Below are 26,462 nucleotides of genomic sequence, written 5' to 3'. Positions count from 1 at the left end.
AAATTCTTAACTTTTGGTACAGATCTTTTTGAAAATCTGAAGAAAGCTATTGACCTCTCCCCAGAAAAATGCACACCTGCTCACCCACACACGATTTTCCTTACAATATTTAGAAACTCACAGAACCCCTGAAATCCATCCATGGACTCCAAGCTAAAGATCTTAAGTACCCTAGAGGCTTCTTTATGAAAGGTCATCTTCTATTTTGAGCTCCTTATCACTAACCAGGTCTTCAGTAAGCCCAGAATGCAGAGCCCTGAAAAGGAGGCAACAGGAAACAGGTCACAGGCACTTTCTGTGACCCGGACACGGAATATAAACCGATTGGGAAGAAGAGGACAGTCTGTCTGAAATGGCAGGAATAGGTATTCATTCTTCACTGGCCAAATTTTGAACACTAAGGCCTTTGTCTTATATTGAACTAAGAATCATTGAACAGGAAAGCATTTGGCCTGGAATACCTATGCCTGCCTTTTAGTTGCTTGACTTCCATCATATTACTCAATTTCATCATCTTCAAACTAGAAGTTGCAGTGAATTTTACTTACTTTTAGATGTAACCTTAAAAATTCTAAGATAAAGCTTTATAGAAATCTAAATGTATTTTAAATATATAAGAGTTTCATAAAGAAGTGCTTTCATAAAATGTTTTGTAAAGTAAATAATCACTACAACTGATTTGTATCTTAAATTTGGGTTCCAGTATAATGTGCCACATAGTTCATGAAGTGATTCTAAATACAACACTAGATAGTTTATCAAAAAATTCTTACAGAGAAAATAGCAAAGATAACTCCTGACAATCTGTGTTATTCAGATTTAGAGAAATGCCCCCAAGTTAGGAAAATATCTGAATGCTAAAATAAATAGTTATTGCAAAGCCTACACACTTTATAAGGCACACATGTCACATTTACTGTTTCAGTATGGTTTATATAAAATGAAATTTTCTGATTGAATAACCTTAGCTATATCTGCTTTCCCCGGCAATTTCAGCTCTCTCCTAACTCTCCATAGATATTAATTTTATATAGGAAAGGTGAACTAGGAAGGATTAGGGAGAAGCAGAGAAAGTCCACAGTCTCTAAGGCTGTTTACAACAAGAGCAAATAGTCTTACACACTTCAGCGATTCCTAACAGTTTCACCATATAACAACCTAATCATTATGATGAAGTTGGGTCATCAAGAAACGTGGTGTTCTATACACTCTCTTTACTAAAGCAGGAAACATCTAATATATTTTGGAAATATTTCCTAGGAGAAAAATGGTTAATTTTTTAACAAAGTTTTAGCTCCTAAAGGTAATAATTTCCTGAAAAACTTTATTTTTCCACAATTGCTTGTTTCTTGATAATGAAAAATATAGAGCTATCACTGCAGGTCCTGTAGCCAGCTACAGATACTTACCAGAAACAGTAGCAATCTTTTGATAATAATAAATTACCATAAATTTTGTTTTAAGTGACTGAATTACCAAGTGTGATGTAGAGAAAAAATACCATGAGGGATTTGATCTGGTGATTTACAGTGTGCTAACAAAAAATCTAGATAATTCAACCTTTTGGGGGTAGCTTTTTGATTCTTGGATCAGCTATCCATTTCTCCTTGCCTGTCAGCACAATGGCATAAAATGCCAATGTTCTCAAAAAGCAGGAGCCAAAGGCACCAATGAGGCATGGGGGGAATAATGTCACATAGAAAAGAAATGTCAGTGAGTCTCTTCCCCAATTATTCTCACCTGTTTCTTCCAGAATCTCTAAATCCTTTAGCAAAAGGGTTTCGGTCAATTTTTAATCTGGTGATCTGTAAAAAAAAAAAAACAAAAAAGCATGAATTGTATTTACAATAACTGACTTCTTTTTTGGTTGCTCCTAGAAAATTAACAAAAATTGCTCTGTTAGTAACAGCTGTTGTTTTTATTTAGTTTCCTTTTAATCTGAGATTTAAATTGAAGTTGATATAAGACTTGGCCTGGCACACAGATGTCTGACCCACTTGACCCACTTCTCCCTAAAAACCAAGGTTTTCCCAGTATGTGACTCTGTAAACTCTCTTCTGCTCACCTTTCTTGCCCCCAAATGGTGATAAATCACTTGCGTAGACAAAGGCATTGAAATGGAAAACTGGGCAATGGTCAGATCCATGGTACCTGACATACATCAGGCACTTGAAAAGTGCTTGTTGAATGAATGAGTAAATAAATGAGTGAGCAAGTGAGTGAGTGAATAATGAATGAATGGATTCAGTCAATCCAATCAGGTGGAATCAGACCACCAGACAGCCTGAAAGAACCAAATAGCTGACTGCGTTTCCCATTTCACTTAAGTTGTGCTTTTCCTGCCACTGGAGATTGTTCATTTAATGACCTAAGGTAGTCTTATAAAAGACAAAAAAAGTAGCTAGACTTTTGTCACGGTTGCACACAAAGGAAAATCTACAAACATGGGACTGGATGGGGCAGGATACAGTGCATCTCATCCAGTCTCCAAGACTTACAAGCAAATCAGGAGAAACAAAGAGGCAGCTTCAGCTTCAGAAGGCTAAGGAAATCCAGCACAAACAATTGTGGGACCCATGCTGGATGGGTCCTGAGGAGCCATAGCATTCAACCTCTATTCAGTGCACATGTGTCTCTCTAGTGCATCCTATCGTAGTGGCCTCAAACTCTGGAATGGCTGTATATATTACCCTCATGCCTCCAGACTAGAACAAGCCTGACGAACAAATTCCATATGTGCTCTTGTGTTTCTGCTTTCAGCCTTGGTCATGGGAGGCATTTTGATACCTTCGTGACTGAACCAGATGTTAATAACTCACTACGTTCAGCAATAGAGACTTCGGAGTGGTGGCTAGGGAGCTCAGGAAAGGAGGGAAACCACTTTCAATGGAAGGTAATTCTAGAAATAAGGGAATCTCATTATTTAAGACCATCTTCTCATTTCTGAACATTGCAGAACTTATCACTAGGACAGCTAAAGTTGTATCCTATGTTGCAAATCTTTGGGTCTCGCTTCGTCAGAATGGAATTTCCCAAAGCCACCGTCTTTCAAGGTCTTTAAAATGCAACGTGAGACTCAGACAAACAGACCCTGACTTGAAAGTACCAAAGTCATATTTTTTCCCTAAGTATTGCTTGCCTCTAGAATGACACACTAATAACGTAGCCCTAATAATGTAGCAAAGGCAATTTAACATCTATTTTATAGACCAGAGCAGGAATCTGAAGCTTTGGCTTTCTAAAGTCTAGTGTCTGCCCTGTGAATATTGTATTGAGTTTAAAGACTGTCACTGCTTTTCTGTTTTTGACTTAAAATCAGTTCTTTCTTCCTCCATAATCCATAGCAATAAACCACACACCATATTTTCTTTTCAAGTTGGGGTTATAATATTTTATTTTCTCTTTCAAGTTGGCTTATCCTATCTGACTCATTTATGATAGGGGTTTCTGATACATGATTGTGCTGCCATATTTGGGGGCCTCCACAGACCCCTGTAACTATAACGACATTCTGTTTCAGGAGCCTGTGAGAAAATGGTTGAAAACCTGTTTCCCACAGCTCACTGGAGCTCAGGCCACGGGGTCTGCATGGAGATTTAATAGACAAATGCCACCAAATGTTAGGAAAAACAACACCTCTATACTTGTTTCAAAGCTTTTAATGTGAGATTTGGAAAGCTTTATGAAGAGTGTGGTTGTGCTACTTATTAGTTATTTATTATCAAGTGCCTTTTGTATGCAAAGCAATGTGACAGGTAGCACAGGTGATGGAGTGGTGTACAGTGAGTGTATGGCTGTTATTGTCCATCTCCCACCCCCAAGAAGCTGATAATCTAGAATAAAAAAGCATACATATACACGAATAATTACAATATAAAACACAGAGTGATACAGTTTGCAAAAAGGCAAAGCGCCATGAGAGCTTAGAGGAAGTAGCGATTATTCCAAGTTGAAGGGCTCCAAGGTTTTGCCTTTGAGGTAGCATGTGAGCCACGCCTTGAAGGATGTGAAGGATTTTAATGAAAGAATGCAAGAAAGGAACAAGGGAAGCATTTCACAAGAAAGGTCCTTTGTAAGCCAGAGCATCAAAGTGGGAAAGAATGGAGCATATGCAAGAAACATGGAGGAGTCCAATTTGACCAGAGCACAGGGTATGAAGAAGAGAAGCAGTGAGTGAGCAGGCTAGAGCGAATGGCTTGAAAGTCTTTATGACCCTGCTTAGGCATTTAGATACCATATAGGTGGAAGAGAGCAATTTTAGCCTTATAAACAAAATTATGACCCCAGTTAGTGCTTGTGCAGACAACTTTGGCTATGTCTACAAATACCAAGGGTAACAAGGATGATATTTTGGTGGAGTAAACCAATATCTTCTCAACTTCAATAATCCTTAGTTTCTAATAGTTCCATGGTACCAAAGCCAGCCTGGTAGATTCAGATCCTATGAGAATCACCCAGAGCAACCATGATGAGGGCTCATAAACCCTACCACTTCCACCCCTGCACACACACCAGACATCTAGGGGCTATCAGGAGTAACAGGGGAGGGAAAGGAAATCTGGGGGCAAAACCCAAAAACTAAGCATTTACCCAAAATAAATAAATCAAATTACATGAAGGGATATTTAACCCAAAACAGAATTGGAAAGTTTACATTTCCCCCTAACCTGCCCCAATAGAGAGGTCAAAGCTGTTTAGGAAAATAAGCTACAGAAAATTATACACATAATATATATGTTATCTATAATATGTATATATATGTTATATATAATGCTATATATATAATATATATTAGGCATATATGACACGCATATATATGAGATATATAAATATATATCTCTCACACTTGAGTAGTTAATTTTCAATTCTACTCCACAATTATGTTTATCAATTAGACCAAAATATGGCTGTCCATCTCCACCCTCCCACCGTAGACCAGGTCACCAGCATCTTTTGACTAAACTACTCTAAATTACCTTCAGGCTGACCTCCATTCTTCCACTCTTGTCCCTGTCCAATCTCCTCCACACAGTAACCAAAGTGAAGTTTGTTAACACATACTGGATCATGTTGTTCTCTTCAGTGGCTAACCACTGTATTAAAAATTCAATTCTAGCTCCTTGCCTGGTCTTGCAAGGCCAGTGTGCCCTGGCTGCTGCCTACCTCTCCATCCTCCTGCACTCCTCTGCCCCTGGTCCACAGGCTCCAGCCACACTGAGCTGCTCTCAGTGCTGGAATATGCCAAGCTGCACCCTGCTCAGGCCCCTCTCACTCACTCTACCCACAAACAAAAATATTCTTTTCTCTACTCTTCCCATAGCTGATTCCTCGAGACCTAAGTCTCAGTCTAAATGTTATCTCCTGAGAGATTTTCTTTGATCATCCCTCCAAAATAGGATACTCTGCTACTCTCCTAAATTGCACCCTCTTTAATTCCATCTTTGCTCTTAACCCAGTTTGTAATTATACATTTATTTTGTTGTTTATATATTTACTATCTGTCTCTCCCCTTGGAATACAGGTAGGAACCATGTCTATTTTATATACCATTTTATTAAGTAGAACCTAATACACTATGCACGCTAAAGGAATATTTGTTCAATGAATGAATAAGTGAATGAATGAATAAATGAATGATCATGTGAGAAACAGGGATCACCAATCCCAAAGCCATAACAAGCCTCAGAGAATACAGACCAAACAAATCCCTCAATCCTATTTGCTTTCACTGCAGACATTACAGACAAAAGTCTTAAATGTCCTTCCGGTCAGAACAAGGTCTGTTAGTAACCCTTCCCGTGTAGCCAAAACTATTCCACAGCAGTCATGTTCAAACTTGGTCCAATGATAATGAGGAGAAATGGAAAATTCAGAGGTTGTGGGAGCATTTTTCTTCACTGATTTTATTTCCATAACCTTTTACTGGTTTGTGTAGTCTGAGGTATTGAAGACTGTGGCACATGAAGGGGTGCTTGTTGGCTTGCCACCGCTCACTTTAATCATTTTCACTGACTCTTTTGCTTAGTAATATAGAGGCAGTTAATAAATGAGGTATACCTCACAATGCACAGTGCAGACATAAATAGCACAACTTACAAAGAAAATGAAATTTGAATGTCATGAGTATGATTTTACATTACCAAGGCTGAACGGGCCTTCCCTTATTAACACTCTCTTAGTTATTCTTATTTTTTTACCATATTGCTTGAAAGGTGTTCCATTGGGATTTAAAAAAAAACCTAGCCCCTATGAAAAAGCAAATTCTGCACTGATTTGATTGGAAAGTTAGAGCAAAACTGGCTCAATACTTTAGGATATAATGAGCGGCTCAGAAAGCCTATTGGATTTGCTTACACAAATCTGGCTGTGGTTTCAGACTTCCTATCTGGTGCATGTAGCCAAATCTCATCAAGAAATAAGACTGTGTTACCTGAGGAGAACAGGGCTGTGTCTTTTGAAATTTAGTTTCCTGTTCAGAAAAAAATTTAGGTTCAGCAGTCTTTTTCCCTTAGAGAAGACAAAGACTCTGCAATGGAAATTTCCTGCTAATTCCATGAGGACACGTTGGCCTCAGCCTCTTCCAAGAAAAAGCATAAAGTGTAGAGTCACCTTTATTCCCACCTCTACCACCTTATTCTTGAGATGAGATTCTGGGCATAGTGTACCTTCCTCTCTGCCACAGGCCTGCCAAGTTGGCACTCTGAGAGCAAATAATAGTAATAATAACTTCAGTATGCTAGCAGCCCTGGGAGTCTATGGGTCAGTCAGCAACGGTGGGAGGAAGGAATGGGAAAAGGGAAAGAAAAGCATAGACTATTTCTTGAAAATAGAAACTCTTTCTTCACACTTGTCTACTACTTATATCCAAAGAAGCAGAACCACAGACATATAGGGAAACAGAAAGTAGAGATGTGTTGGCTAATCATGCAGTCAATTTCCCAGCATATATTCAGTGCTGCACCCTATGGGACAGACACAAACATCTTAGAATTGTGGAGGTGGAAGAGTCCTTCTTCTTAATTAGTGGTCTCTGGGCTTTAAAATTTCATTTTGTTGTTAGTCCCATCCAGCACATTCTGAATCCTGGTACCTAGTGTACAGTGTGCAGCAGGACTAGGTACGGTCTACTAGGACCTAGTCCTAGAGTACAGCAGAGCAGAACTCTGCCTGGTCTTTTTGCGCCATCCTCTCACCTTCCAGCACTATATCAGATAATGCTCTGCTACCATTCGTAAGGTTTTTATGGACAATTTTTCGGCAGTGAGTGGCCAGGTCCTTCTTCCTCGTCTGTCTTAGTCTGGAAGCTCCACTGAAACCTATCCACCATGGGTGACCCAAATACTGGTAGCATAGCTTTCAGTATCACAGCAATATGTAGCCACCACAGTACGACAACCAACAGATGGGTGGTGTGGTTCCCTGACCAGGAAATGAACCCAGGCCGTTGCGGAACTAAATCTTAACCACTAGCTCGCAAGGGCTGGCTTCGAAATTTCATAGGCCAATTCTAATTCCCCCCTTCCAACATTTGAGGGATCAATGTTGATATTCTGATTTCTTATTCTACCAAATGAAGAGAGTTAACATCTATCTACTATCTCATGCCATCATTTCATAAAATAAATCACATTTTATTATCAAAAAAGTAAAAGGATCAAAATAAAAATGTACACTAATAAAATGAATGTTTACATGTATAAAAAGTCCCTATACTGTCTTTATTTTTCTCATCTTTCAGTGGACCATAAAAACCTTCTCTGTAGACTGTTGACTGAGAAGCACCAATTCAGATCAAACTATCAATTTGCAAATGAGAATACTGAGGTGGAGTGATTTGTCAAAGGCGGTACAGTCTGTCAGCTGCAGATCTGGGTCTCAAACTCAAGTCTCTTAACTCTCAACCTGGTGTTTTCTACCATATCGCGCTGGTTTTTGTAGAGGTGCAACTTTTGTTCTCAAAAAGCTCAAAATATTGAGAGAAAGATTGGATACATACACAGGTTAGAATGTGATAAGGGTCAGAGAGAGGCACAATGCACTAACAGGTCAATGAGGGGAGGCTCATTTGCAGCTGAAAAATGTAAGGAAAGCTGCTGGGGGATGGTATTTGCACTGCCCTTGAAGAATAGAAGGAATCTAGATGATGAAGATGAAGGGAAAAGGCATTCATGGAAAGACAACAGCATGGACAAAAGCAAGGCAGATACAAGGCACCAACAACAGTGAAACTCTAATTAGATTGCTGAACTCCTGTGGGTGCATGAGGATTCACTGGGAATGAGCCTAGAAATGCAGTTGATAATCAGCCACAGAAGACCTTAACTGAAAGACCTGGGATCCTGGACTTTACTCCCTAGGCACTGAGGAGTCATTGACAACTTTTGACAAGAAATGATGCAGAGCCATGCTTAAGAAAGATCCTTCTAGAAATGAATATATGTGATGGCTCATGAGACATTAAGCTTGCAGTCCAGGTGATTCAGCTGGTAGCTATCACAACAGCCCAAGGCGGGGGTAAGGCAGGTCCAGGATAAGGGCAAAAGCAATGAGATTAGAAAGAAGAAAATATTCCATCAGTAGAAACAACAGAGTTTAGTGGCAGATTGGATGTGGGACGAGTCAGGTGTCCAGCCTGGGTGATAAGATAGAAGTCAAAGGAAACATAGGCTTTAACAGCGGAGAGAAGTGGGAGGAGTCACAAATGAATAGTATAGTTTGGAATCTTTTGTTTACCAGCAACAAAATGTCATGTTCCCATCTCTCAAGGGTGAACTTGCCAAAACTGTATTAATCTACAATATTGTAAGGGTTAAAAATAAGTTTACAGACACACTCTAATAATTTTCAATACTTGAAAATCATTGCCTCTGTTTGACAACAACAAATTGTCCCCAACCCTCATTAAAAAGCATACAGAGAAAAAGGAAGGAGAAATTATAAAGTCAGAGCTAAAAGAGACCTTCGAAAGCATAGGCCAACTGCTCATTTTCTTGAAGAAGAAATTGAAGCCCAGAAAGACAAAATAACTTTCTTAGAGTGACATAGGTAGCTAGCAGAAAATTTAGGACTAAAACCCAAGGCTATAAGTGTCTAGCACATTGCTATCTGTGGAACAGGACACTGCCTTTCCTTATGAAGACTGGGCAACATTTCATTTCAATTCCATTGCCTCTATTGTCCTTCCTTCATTGTGTTCCTCTAAACAAGTTCCTAAGAACAATGAGGACCTACCACTGACTTTTTTTCTCTTTGCTCTCTCATAGGCCTCCCAACCACTCCCTTAAAAAGAAATATATGAAGTAAACAATTTTGCCATAAAGCATTAATTTTTTTCATTCTGGAATGTTGAGGGAAATAAAAACATGGCAATAGGTGAAATATCTCACAAAAGAGAACAGTTTGTGCTACCTGGCATTGTCATGAGAAGTCTGAAAATTATTGTTAGGTAACAGCTCTGACTTACAGGATGCAGACTTCAGGATTCCTGGGGGAAAGACCTGAGATTTGTTTGCTTTATTAGACGGCACTGTATTATATTAAATCATATCTATACAGCCAAAGGGAATGTTAGTAATCATGCTTGCTGATTTAGCCAGGGACTGGAGATCTGTTAAATAGGCGAAAGCTGTTATCCCGATTTCAAAATGGGCAGAATTGAGTATGACTCATCTATTTTGAATGTCAGCACATCATGAATTCACTCACATGATAGGAGGGCAGAGAGATCAAAATAGTTACCTATTGATTACAATCCCTTTGAGAGCTAATACAGCTCCTCCAATTTCCAACAATCCACTTTCTCCTTAATGAGCAATTTATTCTTGAAAATTGCCTCTACACCCCCTCTCCTTCATGCCTGTGCAGACCCAGCCATTTAGCCATGTAGGCTGACTACTATTAATTGGACGCAAGTTTGTGTCAGTGACTCTATGCGTGTTCCCTCATCTAGTCCTCATAACTCTATGAGGCCGGGACATCTTCAGACCAGAAAACACAAGTTGAAAAGAGTTAAGAAACTTGTTCAAAGTCACACAGTTCATTAGTGGAAGGCCCAGAAACCAAACCAGGTATGTCTGCTGCCAAACGCCATGATCTTAATCATGGTATTCCACCTCCACCAAACCACCACTGCCACCACCCTAGTCCAGATGTAGACAAAATATTGATTCGAGTAGAATGTACTCAGACACAGGAACACTGCCTATGAGAGAAGGTAGAGGAAGCGAAAGAGATTTCGGGTACCCCTGTTTGGTCTTCTGTTGTCACAGGGCTAGTTGTAGCTTTCTAGTTTCAACTTGGGTTACAATATCAGCATTCCTGGCCTCTAGAACTGATCTCAGTAGAATGTTCATTCTTCAGTGTTTGCTCTACAAACCAAATTCTAAAGTTGGAATATTTGTTGCCACACCTCTGCCTTCATGAGAAACTGGTGACTAAACAGTAGCTGGGGTAGTCTTGGAAAAGCCCAATGGATTGTCCAAAGAACTTCAACTTCTTATTCCCCCTCTTCAGAACCAAAGTTAATCCCAAGGTTCCAGTTGCTCAAAAAGCCATGTCTATATTGCTGCTACATCTTGTATCAGAGCTTGAAAATCTTGATTATTCAAGTTTTCTGTAGGGATCTTCCATGGCCTCTGCAATTTTACTATCTAAGGAGTTTGAGAAGATTTAATAATTTTTAAATAATGCCCCAAAGCAAACTAAAGCTCTCTTTCTACTTTAGATCAAATGTGGCATCCACAAGGAATATCTGAAGTTGAAAACACTTTCCAGCTGCTGAGAAAGCCCAGCAACCATAGTACTTAACATTTACAAGACTAAGGGGTTGTTATATGTCAAATTCCTCTGAAAGTAAAGAACATCTAAGGAATCTTCTCCAGATACACTATGAAAGATAGAAATACCCTTTATATATGAACCAAAGGTTAGACAACTCAGCTTCTCCTCCCTGGCCCATAGTAAGCACTCAATAAATATTTAGTAAATGAATATTTTTCCTCTCTTGCTTTCATCGTCAGAGCACTAAGCATGGTATCCAATACAAAAGAAAATGAGTATTATAACACAAGTTCATTTTGCTCCAAGCAGGCCCCAAACTTTTGCAGACTTTCTAGCAAAATAAACAAACAAAAATCCTTTGTTTAAGAAAAGGACTGGTTTTCTGAAACACCTTGTCCACATCTGTGATTAAGTTATTCCATTGTATTATCAATATGTATTTACGTGTATTTTACTCAACTAAAACTCTCCTTTGCTTGAGAGAGAAATAAGTCTTAATCAGGTCTGTTTTTCTACTAATCTTGGAACACTAAGTTTTCAATAAATATTCACAGGATGGATGAATATATTACAGATGTAAAAACATACAGATCTTAGGGTGTGGCTGGTGATCTCAGGGAGGTAAATTTAGTCTGAAAGTGTAAATGGAAGCGGTGGATCTTAAACACAGTTTGAGAGGCTTGATGACTTTCATGTAGCCTGGCGGAGGGATACACGGAAAATCGCAGATAAGAGGGAAGGAATAAATCAAACCTCAGCACTAGCAAAGGAATTGCAAATGATGAGGAACATTCTCCAGGATGTAGCAGAGATCATGCACATGGGTACAAGTACAGACAAACATGAAAATGACTTAGGAGGTTTAGCCCTCTTGGTCAAAGATCTTGTCTGATCTAAATCTAGACTATGCCAGCTGCTACTAGACATTACTGTGTTGTCATGATCAATGCTTTGTGTGCACTGCAAACCGGACGTCTCTCATTTCGGCTTTTCAGTGCCAGGTGGAGGGACTAAGCATTTCTTTCCAAAAACAAGACTCAACTCCTTTACAAGCAGATGCAGCAGGAGACTCTCAAGGGCAGCCCCTTACCTGCTGGTTCTGATAGGCTGTGACCGTGGTAAACACGGTCTCTGGAAAGTTGAATGTTTTCACTCCATCCCCAACAGGGACAGGCTTGGTGGGTGAAAGGTCGCTGCTGAAATCCTTGCGAATCACGTGAACTCGAGGCTGGTATTTGTGCATAGAGTGCAGAATGATCTGAAAAGAAAAGGGGAAACATTATGCCAGAGTTGCCTCTAAGGTCCCTACATCTTTTCGAGCTCTCATTCAAAATAAATCATAGGATAGACGCATTGTAGGAAGAGCACAAATTGGGGGTGGGAAGTACAGGAAACTGGAAATCAGTGTACTTGCCCACACTGTAAATGATTGGATAGCATTACATGGAACAATAATGCAGGGTATCCTAATAACGGGTGGCAGATGTAATATGCTTATGTTAATTGGATAAATACTGAATGACTGTTTTAGTACCAGTGGACAACACTCCACTAAAAGGTCTCAGAACCTCTGCCATGTGACAATTGTTACTTCCTGCTTCAGATTTGCAGCATGGGCTCATACTGACTTTAAATTCTATATGCTATTGTTTGTACTTTGTTTTTGAATTTATGGACATTCTCACATGTCATGTTTGAGTGAATGGTCTATGTATGTTTTCCCTTCCTCAGAAAATTGTCATTTCCTTAAAGATAGGCAACATGGTTTTAGCTTCTTCCATCTTCCCATAACACCCACTACGGATCCTGGCATTCAGAGAAAATGCAGTATATGTTTTGCTGCCAAAGATAAATTAATAACATCAAGGCTCCAATTATACCCAGAAAGCCTTAAGACCTATTCTTTTCTTATAAGTTCATAAATTTCTTGAGAGATCAGCCAGAACTGTCGCTTCAGCTGTTTCCCTGAGTTTATTGCCCGTGAGTTATTCTAGTGAATGTTGTGATTTCTCTCACGATTGTTTAATTTGTCCTTTGTTTCCATCTTGCCCCATGACTAGACCATGAGTCCCTAGGGCACAAGAACTCTGTCTGATAAACACAACCTGATGCATAGCAGACATTTGCTAAATGTTAGCTTTGTAAAAAATGAAATTTCACAGGAGGGAAAAAAACTTTTATGCTTACTTACTTAAAATGACTTTGAGTGGCCTAGAGATTCTTATTTTACATGTTCAAAAAAAGGCTGGGGCTAGTCAGTTCTAGAGCAAAAAGAGGAAGAGGGAGGGAGAGAGAGATGGGGTTCTTTGACTCACATGTCCTTGATCATCCAATTCATTGTTGGTCAGCTTGAGTTTGTCGAAACTGACCACCTGTCTCATCCAAGTGTCTCCAGAAGCTAGAGAATCAGGGTGTATATAAACTCTTGGGGGTACAGGGGAATCAGCATTGCCAGCCACCATCCACTTGGAGCTATGATACACATATCTGAGATAAAGAGGGAGAGAGGAGAATTCAGAGACAGATGCAAAGAGGCAATAGAGGCCCAGGAAACAAGTGGGGACAGGAGAGAGGAGAGACAAGAGATGACAAGAATGGAGAAGTAGTAGGGATTAAACAGAGAATACAAAAAAGAATAAGAGAGGGTAGATAACCAGGGAAAATGAAATGGAAATGGAGAAGGAGATGGGGTGGGGGAGGGCAGAGAAGTGTTGTGGTTAATGATCAAAGCTGCAGCTCTCACAAGGAAAACATTCTTCCAGTCCTTTCCTTTCTTCTCCTTCTCCTTGCCTTGCACCCCTGTGTGCACACAGGCATCCTGAACCCACATGTCTAGCTATGGAAAAGGTATTTTACTGCAACCTTTCACCTTTCAAATGCAAACCATATAATCTGTTGGCCACTTGTTCAGGATTTGGTTCCTTATTAGAAACATCTTCCATATTGTCCTATAAAACACAGCCATGTGCAGAGACCCTCCAAGCCTCTCACTTGTTAACCATTTCCTTGCTAACAATCTGAATTTTAAGGCATTTCTATGACAATGGAGGGCCTTTGCCTTTGGGCAACCCTTCCCAGAAACACCACCAAGTCTTCCCAGTTAGTGTTTTCTTTGATGAACCCAGTTTTGAACGTCATCATCCTCCACATTATTTTCCCACAAAGCCACTGGAAATGAGATGTTGTTGGCAGCAAAGGAGGTCAATTTTCCAGACTTTGCCAGTTGCCCTGTAGTTCTGAAGAGTGTTCTCCATGGATCTGACACTTCCCTGCTTCTCACTTCTAAAGGACCATGTGAAAGCTGGACCCTTAGAGACACTTAGTCCAAATCACAACTCTCAAGATCCTCTAAAATAGATTTGAAGCATCTCTCCTTCTAAATCCTGCATCAGGACTGCTTCTCTCTTAGCTAGCTCTTTTCCCCATCATACTAGTCCTGGTCTTCCCCATTCATCTCTCACCTCCAAATTCATGGGCTTAAGGCCAAGTTTTCAGATATTTCAAAAGTGAGCCATGATTCACTGATATGATTAAGCCACAACTTGTTTCAGAGAAGAATTACATTTAAACCATCCAAGGGACATAGAGACTGTGCTGTCTTTTAATGACTTTGAAGAAAAGTGATTTAACAAACTCACTCAAAACCCATAGTAATGAACAAGAATTCTCTGTAACTAGATGTTCTTCTTGGGATCTTATCCAGTTCTCCTATTCTTCCCCTCCATCATCTGCAGGGTAATACATCAGATATATAATTGAATGCACTGGTCCACTTCTTCCCCTCTCCAAAATAAATTATCTCAACTCACTTAGCATTTCATAAATCAAATCATTCAATATGTTAATCACCTTCAATGTCAACTGAATTAATTTTAGACTTTAGATCCATTTGATTTTTGTTATCCTGGCAGACACTATACAATCCCACTCTCTTCAGAGATATAGGGAGTATTCCTGACCAAACCATTACTGAGTCCTGATTTCCTATCTCTAGTGACTACTTCCTGCTTGGTGCTCTGTCACAAGCCATTGGCATATCCTTCATCCTTGTTCCCTGAATGGTGCATTGTACAGTGCACTGTTAATATGCTTCAGCTAATGAGTTTAAAAAACTGTCCTGGAACGTTAGTGATGCCCAGAATTCCACATCCCAGAGTCATCATTACCTGTATCTTTTATTGTCCACAGGCACAATGTCCATTGCTATGTAATACTGCTGGTGTGGATCCAGGCCAGTGATTTTCACTCTCATGGCAGGAAACATCCTCCTGTAGAGGGGAATAAGGTAGTAAGCTCAGAAATCAGAGGGGAAGAAGTAGCAGGAGTAAAAACTTGGAGAATCTCTTCTGATTAGGAACTCTAAGCACACCAAAGTCCAATGTCCTCTAATTCTCAAAGTTGGTTGATTTTTTTTTCACTTTGGAAATTATCACTATAAAATATGCTGAGGACTTATATTTCTGAAATAACTTAATATTGCTCTTCTTAGCTTAAATTGACCTATTTAATAATTCATACACTCAAAGGGCTTGTACCATACCCTGGTTTATATTGTTAATCTTTAATGTGATAGATAGATAGTGTGTGTAAATATCTACACATACATTTCCTATTAGGTCATAACATTCTTGAATATACTTATACTCTGGTACTTAACATACTTGAACAATTTATACTATTCTTCTTACCCAATTAGCTTATCACAGTTGATTGTAGGTGATTATGAAATATTTTTCGATTGATTGAGTCTATTTGAAAATGAACATTCTAAAACTAATCTCTCAAGAAAAGAAGAAAGGAAGGTGCCACCGCTTCCCAAACAAAGGGCCATCAAAGTTTGTTTGCTTTTTTTCCTAACACATAAAACTGTAGAAAAATTTCTGCAAGTTCTCAGGCTGTCAACGTGTGTGTCAGAGGAAGGACCCTGCGGAATAGGGAGCAAATACCAAATGAATTCTAGTGGCCTCTGGGCAATACCTTGTTTCTACCACAATGGCTTGTTAAACTTGCCAAAGCAAGTGAGGTCAGGATATGGCACTTTACAACTATTCTCGTAATTGAAGAGGAGGAGAGGGAGCAGCCCAAAAGAGGTATTGCGTTTCAAGGACTAAAATAAAATTCACCATTCTTCTTTAACCATAAGAAAGAAGAAAAATATCAAGCTTTTTTGTATGTCATTTATTTAGGAGCCAGACATAAAAAGTGCTCAGTTTAAAAATTTGGATTGCCCTGAATATGCTCTAGGGTACTTGTACACAAAATGCTGCATTAAACTTAACCATCTGGGGCCAGTTAGTCGAGCTGGGCAGAGCACGGTGCTAATGAGGTCAAGGTCACAGGCTTGATCCACATACGGCCTAATTGGCTTTGCTCCATTTCACGGCCATAGACCATACCCTGACCCCAGACAGCCATCTTGCAAATGTACCCTGAATTTTTACATGAGGAGCTTTCTGTGATATTCACACACTCCTCTACTCACCAAAAGCAACTCAATAGGTAAATGTCTTCTGGTAGTAGGTCAGTGATATAATAATCATATTTGGGGGAAAGCACAAGAGGGACTATAGCCCTTTAATAGGGATGATGGCTAATTCTTAAATGTTTGCAAAGAATAATATATAACCATTCCTTCTTTCCCACTTTATAACTTTTCATAAGCTTCTATTGGTATATCATTTTAGATTGTCTCTCTCTACCCTCATAAGTTTAATTAAAAAGCCTTATATTTTAGTCTTATGGTGGGCTAATGAGATGTGATGGTGGGCTACTCATAATGACTAAATCTAAGATTCACCATAAGTAAGGCACTTTGATCCACATTACTTCTTTCCAAAAATTGGGAAAACTTGGTCTATACATTTAAATATATATCAGTAATTCCCTTCTTAATAACAATGACTTATGATTGCCCTGTATATATAAATGGAGTGCATCTTGCTAGGGATGGAGAGAAGGTCCTCTCACTTGCTACCTGGGATGGGAAAATATGGTTCCCCTCAGCCATCTACAGAGACTCTGGTACTTTGAAAGAGACAGATTTCTTTTCCTGATGACTTCAAGAAAAGGGATTAGATGTTTTTAAATTCATTATCTGTTTTGTCTGGTACACATATTTGACCTTGAGTGGAGAAGCTACCAGTCTCTTATCAGTACCCAAGTTCTAAAATGAGTGAGCTGCGTGACTTTAGTTAAGCCATTTAACCCCATTACCAATAAAACAAAGGAAAAGCACTAGATAATCTCCAAGGTGCCCTCATGTTTTAAAATTCTATGACTATATTTGAATTCTCTTCTTAAAAACTTACCAAAAGTTACTTTTTTTGGTCAACATATTAGCACAGAATATCAAGTGAATTCATAAAACCCTAGAGAAAAATTAATCTTTCATATTCACAAAATGAGATGTGTTTGGTTTTAATTTTATAGCTAAATTTAGGCTGATTCTTGCGTCTTCTAAATCTATTAATTCCTACAAGTACCTCTGTCCATGGTGCTGATTGTACAAATTATGTTGGTATATTCAGAAGTTGAGGAGTGCAGTAGTTCTGAATCAATAGGATTACAGTTTAGGGTGTGAGAAGAAGTAGATGCTGACTAAGATCTTCTGAGGGGGGAAAAAGAAGAGAGAGTCAAACATAACTAATGTGACTAAGAAAATGGAAATTGGAATTAAAATTGTAAACGACATACATAGGAAGAAAAATGAAGTGAAATGGAAGAAATAGACTGGGGGAATGGGGAGGGGTGGAGAAAATTCACAGAAGAGAAAAGCTTCTTTGTTTGTTTCTGAGTTGTTCCAGAATTACTTGAGCAGAGCGTCTTGTAGCAACAGCAACAGCTGAAGCAATCCAGTACAGAAGCAATGAATATAGTTTCTAAACCTGAACAAAAGGATTTCTTTAGTCATAACTAAAGAACAAACTGTATGTCTGTGCTGGAAATATCTGGGGTTATTCAGGTATCAAGTGAATTTATGAAGACAGATGTGGAAAAGAAAACACTGCAGAAGAAATCATGAAATGAGATCACAGGAGAGTTGTCAAGTTGGTGCTCAGGTGAACTGAATTCACTGAAGTGCAGGGAATGACGGAGTGGTATCAGGGACAAAAATGACTGGAATACACAGCCCCAATAGTAGTAAGTGAAACCCCAAGAGTAGTAGTAAGTGAAAACTCAAAATAAAAACTGGAAAATCTTAGAGACAAAAAAAGTGGTATTTTCCCTTCTCTCCAAACCAACTCCCTTGCCAAAAACTAAGAAAAAGAATAAAAAGTTTTTCCTTGAATTGCTCTGTTCCCTTCCAAGCCATAACATCTCAAAACGTAGAACAGGAGTAGACTGAAGCCCAAGCAACAAAAAAGACATGGTATTGAAAGTAATTCCCTTTCAAAGTTGCTCTTTCTAAGAAGCCTTTTAATGGTTTTATTTACTACTAAAACATAGAGAAGGAAGAGTGTTCCAGAAGAGAAAGAAAATGAACAAGATGTCAGATTCATTTTAAACCCATATTTTTGTTATGCCTTATTTTATTGGGAGGTTTCTCTATATGCACTCAAGTGAACTGAACCCAATCAAAATATTCTTCTATTTTAACTGTCCATGTTCATGGAGACAGCTTATGATCAGTGAGGTGGGTCTTTTTGGTCTCCATGACATGAGACTATGTAGATTGGCTTTGAAAATATGAAAGCAGCATACTTGTTTTAATTTTAATTAACTATTCCCATACACTCAAAAGCTTAGTGCAAATTTATTTTTATTTGAATAATATTTTTCCCTTGAGGAAGATTAGCCCTGAGCTAAAATCTGTTGCCAATCTTCCTCTTTTTTTGCTTGAGGAAGATTAGACCTGAGCTAACATCCATGCCAGTCATCCTCCACTTTATATGTGGGTCACTGCCTCTGCATGGCTGACCAGTGCCATAGGTCCATGCCCAGGATCTGAACCTGTGAAGCTGGGCTGCTGAAGTGGAGTGTGCGGAATTCAACCACCACGCCATGTGGTCAGCCCCTAAATAATTTTCATTTTGAATCCAAAGGGCGAAAACTACAACCACTTCTTTACAGTGCAGAGTTATAAATAGTTAGGACTGTTGTTTTAGAGCCAGACAGATTTGTGTAGAATTCTGGAGCTGTCCTTTACTACCCATGTGACCTTAGTCAGGTTAATTAACCTCTTTCAGCCTTTGTGTCTTGATCCATATATGGGAGTATCATATGCTACCTCACAGGATTCCTATGAACTTTAAATGATGTTATATATATGTTGAGTATCCAGCATATGGGAAATTTACCAATAAAGGAATAGCTTAATTAAAAGTGTTTATTTCAAGAAAACTGTGTTTTTAAAACTTTTATCATCATATGTAAACAATTTTGCAGGAGTTTCCACCAGGTCACCATTAAAATTTTGTGATAATTTCAAGCCAACAATAAAACACAATGGATCAATAAGAAGGGCTCAGAAGATGCACCAAGCCCAATTCTTACCAAAAATAAAATTCTTACAAAAAGTGTGGCTGCTTTAAATGCCTTAGAAGATGCAAGCTGTTGTTTAGGGAGCAATTTTTTTCTCCTGAAAACATTGCATGGTGAAGTAACACTTGCTTTGCAAATCTACCATTTGGCTGTTAAGTACCATGGATCTCCAGTATTAGCTGAAATACATTCGTAGGCGGAAAATGTTTGTGAGGGTAGAGGTGATTTAGGTTTGAGTAGCCCTTGGAGGAAAATAGCAAAGTCACAGTAAACACAACAAGATCATTTTACCGAGACGTACAGATATAGAAAAGTGAGTGCAAGTTGCTTCAGCTTCATCAATGCTACCTACCACAAGTAGCTGAAAAGAAAAAATGTAGCAGCTCCTACTTTTGTTTTCCATTCTTTGAATCTGGCCATTCAAAGGAACTTGTCCTTACCTGCCTGCTTTGGTGATGATCATCTCGGTTCCAATGTCATGGAACCTCTTCCAGAGGTCAGCACACTGCAGCTCCACCTGAATCTCCTCCATGGAAGACAGGGCAGCAGGCACAGGGCCTGCAGCACCAGGGCCCAGGTCAGTGTGAGTGTCAAAGGAGCAGGAAGTCCGCTCAGTGAGCACCTCGGAGTCTGAACCAGTGCTCTGCTCAGAATCTGCAGAATAAACCATCAAGCCTTAGGTGAAAAACTGCTGGGCTCCCCCACACCCCTGGCCCTAAAAGATGGAAGGCGGAGTGCGGGACATGGTGAAGTGGGGAAAGGGGTGAACAAAAGGAGACTTAAAGCTGGGAAGCTCGAGAGCACAGCACTCAGGGTATTTTTTCTGTGTGTTTTATGGTTTGTTTTTGTGATTTATGACCTTCTTTCAGGTTTCGTGTTTCCAACATGACATCTGGCATTTTAGTAAGTTTACCAACAGCTGAAGAAAATTGGTCCACAATAGGCAATATAAAGAGTACTAATGTCACCATGTTGACAGGAATAAAGCCAAACTGGGGTGACAAAATAAATAAATGCCAAATGTAAAAAATAATAATGATAATTACAGGTTATAGCTCCTAATCAAGATGAGCCTATTTCACTTGTGGTGGGGGGATTCAATGCTAACAACAACATGTTCTTTTATTCCATGCCACTCAGCATCACTGCCCATCAGTTATTTTTAAACACAGCAATTTTTCCTCCATTTCTATATCCTGGTCATCAAAAGTAATGAAAGTTGTTTGGGATCTTTAGAAGCATTTTGTCATATATTCGAGTAAATGGCTTTTCCTAAGAGTCCAATCAGGCCATTTTAGACGAAAAAAAAAAACTTTTGTGAGGTAAGGATGTAAGCATATGGAAAAAGTTACCGAAGAAGGCGGTTGAAACAAAGGGAATAAACGAGTTCAGGAGACACCTTGATTGGTTTCTGAAGTATGGGCAAAGGGGAGGGGTGATCCAGACAGGAAGGTAGGATTGAGAGCAACCAAATAAAAAGCTGGCATGCTGAGCCAGATGGTCCTTTCCTCCTGTGTCTTCTGCACTCACAAAAGGGGAGGCGGAGCATGTACACTGATGGAGAAGGCTAGAGTCAGATTTACCAGAGAATTTTCTGTAATTTAAATTTTTTTTTACTTTTAGGGGCCTGATGCCAAGAATTGTATCTCCTAAGATTATCCAAATTCAGATTTGCTAGTACAATCTTCTTAACTCAAATGATCCCACAAGCCAAGCCTAAGAACCTATTTCTCTAACCCACTCTAGCATCTAGGATTCTGATTGCTTCCTCTGTATATAAATACATACATAAATAAAGGATGGAAACAGCAGTGTCCTACTGTGACAACTGACTTTTCAATGCTGTCAAAAGTCAGGGCCCCTTGGGCATCAGTCCTTGACAATAGCAGGACAGAAGAAAGATGGGACAGAATGCCAGATCACCCTGCTGCCATCCTCACTTACCACAGAGCAGGTATCTAGGCCTGTAAACAACCCAGCCCATGATACCTTAAATTTTTTTCCTTCTAGCCCTGACACATTCCTCTCAAACCCAGGCAGCATTTCTGACAAGCATCTCCCACAACTTTGCCAAAGCCCACAGAGAGCAAAGTGCCACTTCTCTCCATCCTCCCCATTCCTCACCCTTCACTTCTGAAGACATTCAGGGTACTGCAGAACTGAACCAAACTTAGGTAGAAGTCTCTGCCCAAAATCTTTAGGTTATCTACAATCACTAGTCCAGTTACCATCTTCACTAACAAAAAGGGGAAGGAGGGGAGGTGAATATAACTAGGCTTTACATGTCTAAGCATATGATTTTATACCCTGGACTAAACAGGAACTAAGTTTGGTCTCCTTCAAGCACAGAAAAACAGAGCTACTTCTCTAAGATGAGAGCTGCTGTTGAGTGACAAATCTCCCTCCCAGCCTGATTCTATATGCCTTTCAGTAGCAGAGCCATTACATCATCACACACTCAGCCAAACACAGTAATTCTGATCCCCTGAGACATGGATTCCCAAATCCCATTTTGTTTCTGTGATATGCCAAGAGCTCCTCACTTATCACAAAAATTTTTCAAAAACTTCTCAAAGCAAGATTTTTAAAACATAGTCTTGCCCTACCTCTGGGAGCAAAGTGTTATGAAATCTCCTTACCATAGAGTGCTACAATTATGAAAAAGTTGGAAATGGGCATGCTAAGCAGGGCCCTGCAGAAATTTCGGACATATCTGATTTCTCCAATGTGTGTTTAGGAAGGGGGAGGGGAAGGAAGGATATCACTTCACAGAGTGATAAATCTTTAATGGTAGCCAAATTGAGGTTGGTATTGGATGGGGACCATGGCTGGAGAATTAGAAAATAAGAGACTCTACTTTTAACTCACTGTGTCATCAGGAATAAAATAGGTACTCAAAATGTAACATTAAATGGATTAATGAATAACCTTGGACAAGCCACGTAACAAGGACTTATTTCCTCATTGTGCAATTAGAAGGACTGAACTGAAAACCTTTATAATCTCTTCCACCTCTAATGACTTGAAGAATGTAAGAATCCTTTCTAATGCAACTTTCCATGATAACCCAGGCAACCTCAATTAGAAGCATCAAATCTAAAACTGTTTTGGCAAAACAAGTTAAATGAGGACTGGGGGCTCAGATTCACATTATCATAGGAGTTAAAGACTTGAGTGTGTGTTCTGTTTATAGTTTCAATCAAATCAATCAATAAGCACCTATCAGCATGTGGCCCTATATGAGGTACCATGTGGATAATTTGAAACAGAATCCCAGACCTCAAGAAGTTTCCCAGTTGGTGTTGATTAATTATGTGTTTATTGAGTGCTTACTATGTGCCCAGTACTGTGCTAGATTCTGAGAAATACCAAAGTACACAATGGGGCTCCTCTTAAAGCTATTAACAGTACAAGCGGAAACTGAAGCATTCACAAATAATCAGAGACCGAGACAAATACTACCATGCAGTTTCCCACACGTTACATATTGTCCTGTATGTCTCACAGGAATCCAGAAAAGAAAGGGATCTGGCAGGGCTGGAACAGTCCTGGGGACCCGAGGGTTACTAGAAAAGAAATAGACAGGACATGGAGGCAGAGGTAGGATTTGCCCATGAAGAGGATTTTCAGAAACAGTTATTTGTTTCCCTGGAAATACTCTGTTCTCCTAGATTCTCACTCCCTCACAAAATAAAGCCCAAGTGATTTATACATAGAGAACACAGGTACCAGACCACATTTTCAATAACATGAATGCGCCACGTAATTTTCCATTTGCAGTTGTTTCTTAGATGGCATAAGTTGGAAATAATATATATTTTATATAGTTTGTTTAAAAAATTCCTAGAGTAGTTAGAGCTGCCTGTGATGCAAGCTATCTTACAATATTCTTAAAATAGTCATCTCAGAGTCAAGATCAACAGCCAAGGTGAAAATAAAGTTTAATCCTTTGTAAAATACATTTCTAAATCATAGTTATATAAAATATTTAGGCTAACCAGATCAATTATCTCAGCTATTAATCAGAATGTATAATTAAGTTACCTAAGTCATGAATGTAAGAAATGCATAGCAGCATATTTCAATCAAATCTGGTCATCCATTCAGAAATATAACCAGAGCTGAGAAGATCAGAAAACACCTCTATGTTTTCAAGTTCTTTTATTCTTGGCAATTTGTGACTTCCTGCCTTCAAAAGTTAACCATTAGGAACTCATTTGAATGACCTGGAAAAATTTCTTGGCTATTAGATATCTCTTGTGAACAGTATTTTAACAAGGGAAGTTTTAGTAAATCAGGAACATAAATGATAATGTTACACATAACTAAGGAACTTAAAGGAGAAAACTTTAGGAACCTGTACTGAGCCAGCTACGAGTCCCTGCAGAACAGCATGGGACTCAGGGTCAAACCAACATAGCTATTACCATCCTTAAAAAAATCCCTAAAGGGGCTGGCCCCATGGCCGAGTGGTTAAGTTCGCGCGCTCCGCTGCAGGCGGCCCAGTGTTTCGTCGGTTCGAATCCTGGGCGCGGACATGGCACTGCTCGTCAGACCACGCTGAGGCAGCGTCCCACATGCCACAACTAGAGGAACCCACAACGAAGAATACACAACTATGTACCGGGGGGCTTTGGGGAGAAAAAGGAAAAAATAAAATCTTTAAAAAAAAAAAATCCCTAGAAAAGAGATTCTAAGCATCAGTTCATAGTGTCACTCATTCTCTATCTCTGACCTATTTCATATGACGAAACGGATACTATACCACTAAGTTCCCACAGAAAGTTGAGTTTAGCTTACAGTGAGTTCAATTCTCAATTCATGCAAAATAGTAGCAATGATAAAATAGTTTCTTAATTTATGTTATACACATTATCTAATATATCCTTCCATTTGATGAGGTAGACATGGCATATATTTTTATGTCCATTTTGTGGATGAGGACATTGAGAATAAGAAAAATTGAAAGAAGCAAGGCCTAGAATGTAGGTCTTCTCTATTTTGATCCAATGATCAGATCTCCCTAAGCTCATACTAGGTTCATACGAGCAGCCAGCAATTCTGTAACAACCCTCAACTATTTTGACCATCCTTACAGCTGAAAGGGCTTAACATGTTTGATCTTGGCCAAGCCGCATAACTGTTCTGGTCCCTATTTTCCTTAATCTTTATAGCACAGCACATGCACATTTAATTAGGGGTGCTATAAAGTCCCTCTTAAGTCTAACGTTTAATGGATGGATTAGTAGTGCAGCTTAAAGACCACCAAGTCTAACAACAGCCCAACCGCAATAAGTTTATATGGTTGATATGTATAGAAAATGCCTGAATTATGTGTTCTTTCACTTAATATCAAAATTAGACATTATTCAAACATATTTCAGTCTTTCAAGTGATTTTCATCTCCACTTAACTAATAAGTTTGAGGAATCATTCATTACTACAATGAACAAAGCACGTTTTTCCTGGGGCTCTGCTCCTCACCAGGAGTGGGGTCTGGAAAAGTCACTTAATTTCACAGAGGCTCTGTTTCATTACATTTACTATTAGGGGCTGGGGGAAGATATCCTCCTGATGAAAAAATTATATTTATATCTTTATGATAAAAAGAGAATCTAATGATTCTGTTGTTAACAATGTTATTGACTTTGGACAGTGAGATGAATATGAGCTTACAAGAACCATCCCAAACAAAAAGTTAATGGTCAACAGCCATTGAGTGCTTATGAGGCATCTGGCACTCTGCTAAGACTTTACATGCATAACACCATTTAACAGAACAAATCTCAGAGTTATTACTATTTCCATTTTATACATTATTGACACCAAAATCCAGGCATTTGAGGCATCAAATACAGGCATTCAAAACTATATTTAATTCCATTTTTATTTCATCAAACATTTTTGCTTTGTATAGACCAGGTTATATATTAATGGACCAACACAGATAAAACAGGCTTTTGCTCTGAAGGAGCTCACAATCTGGTAGGAAGGACACACACACTGTTAAAGAAGACTGACTGTGATAGGTGCTCCCACAGATGAAGGATCAAAGTGTTAAGGAGCTTTGAAGAGCAAGCAAGTCAATGACGAGAGATCAAAATGATTTTACAAGGTGACATTTGAGAATGGACTTGAAATAAAAGTTCAATATGAGCAAGCAAAGAAATTATGGGGACAGAATTTAAGGTAATAGGAATAGCATGAGTAAGGACTTGTCATTTTTAGAGAATTACATACTGATATGGCAGAGTTTAAAACACACAAGGGAAGAGGGGAGGGAGGATAAGAGGCAGAGGTGGAGAGTCAAGTTCAACTCAACTAAACGACTGTTCAACATTGACGATGTGCCAGTCACTCTTCCAGATTCTCGGGGCATCATCAGGGAAAAAAGAAAACACCCTGGCCAAATGAAGTTTATATTCTGGGAGGAACTTGGGTGTCATAATATGGAGTGTAGATTTTATTTTATTTATACCAAAGTTTTCTTTTAAATGCAGGTGATAGTTTTGTCTTCCCTTCCAGAATATGAATTCCATAAGCTGAGTTTAATGCCTTGCCACATATCCTAAACGAATGATGTACAATAGCCTGGTTTCAATGCAGAGTCAGATAAGAGATGTGGAATTTCCTGAGATTAGATGCACAGTACTACTTCCATAAAACTTGACCTTAGCTGTCATATTTTACTCCCCAAAATAAAATAGCTTGAAACAATTAAAGGAGAAAGACCCAACCCAGATGATAATCAAACAATAGTTTTTTTTCCTCCCAATAACTGGGACAGGACTATAGTGAGTGGTACTTCCTATCTAATATTGGTAGGGCAGCCACTGCTTGGTCTAAGTCCCAAAATCTCTGAAACCAAGACTCTCACAGCCATCACAGGGCTCCCATTCACCCCAAGGCACCCATCAGAAACCTATAACCCAGGGCAGCACTCTCTGTACCAGGCTCAAGTAAACTCCTATTCCCAGAGGACCTCTGCAGTGGAAATTGGTTCTGGGATGTCAGATTTTATCAGGTAGCTTCGCGAAACCTGGTGATGAAACTTCTCATTGAGTAATTCTAAATATGGCAGAAGCAGAGCATTTGGCACTGACCTGAGTACAGACTGGGCCCAAATTTGATACCCAGCCCAGAGCTTCAAGGGAGTGTACTATAACCCAGGCTGGATTAAACTAAAATTATGATAGCAAACA

General features: G+C 39.2%; 1 protein-coding gene across 6 annotated transcripts in view; it reads right to left on the bottom strand.

Annotated features, from left to right (window-relative positions):
• TBX15 (T-box transcription factor 15) overlaps positions 1 to 26,462 on the bottom strand; it is a 104,197-nt gene that overhangs the window by 27,128 nt on the left and 50,607 nt on the right. For 5 of the 6 annotated variants that reach the window (XM_001500913.5, XM_070268459.1, XM_005610274.4 and 2 more), the window contains exons 2-6: positions 19,701 to 19,914; positions 14,946 to 15,047; positions 13,095 to 13,266; positions 11,870 to 12,037; positions 1,741 to 1,805 (exon numbers count right to left, since the gene is read on the bottom strand). In XM_001500913.5, the coding sequence (XP_001500963.1) occupies positions 1,741 to 1,805; positions 11,870 to 12,037; positions 13,095 to 13,266; positions 14,946 to 15,047; positions 19,701 to 19,914 (721 nt within the window). Of the gene's footprint in view, positions 1 to 1,740; positions 1,806 to 11,869; positions 12,038 to 13,094; positions 13,267 to 14,945; positions 15,048 to 19,700; positions 19,915 to 22,722; positions 22,827 to 26,462 lie in introns of all 6 variants that reach the window. The other variant, XM_070268458.1, reaches the window with a different exon arrangement.

Source organism: Equus caballus, chromosome 5 (assembly GCF_041296265.1).
Source record: "Equus caballus isolate H_3958 breed thoroughbred chromosome 5, TB-T2T, whole genome shotgun sequence".
NCBI lineage: Eukaryota > Metazoa > Chordata > Mammalia > Perissodactyla > Equidae > Equus > Equus caballus.
The sequence above is the reverse complement of the archived record's forward strand: the minus strand, read 5'-3'. Positions and strand labels throughout refer to the sequence as shown.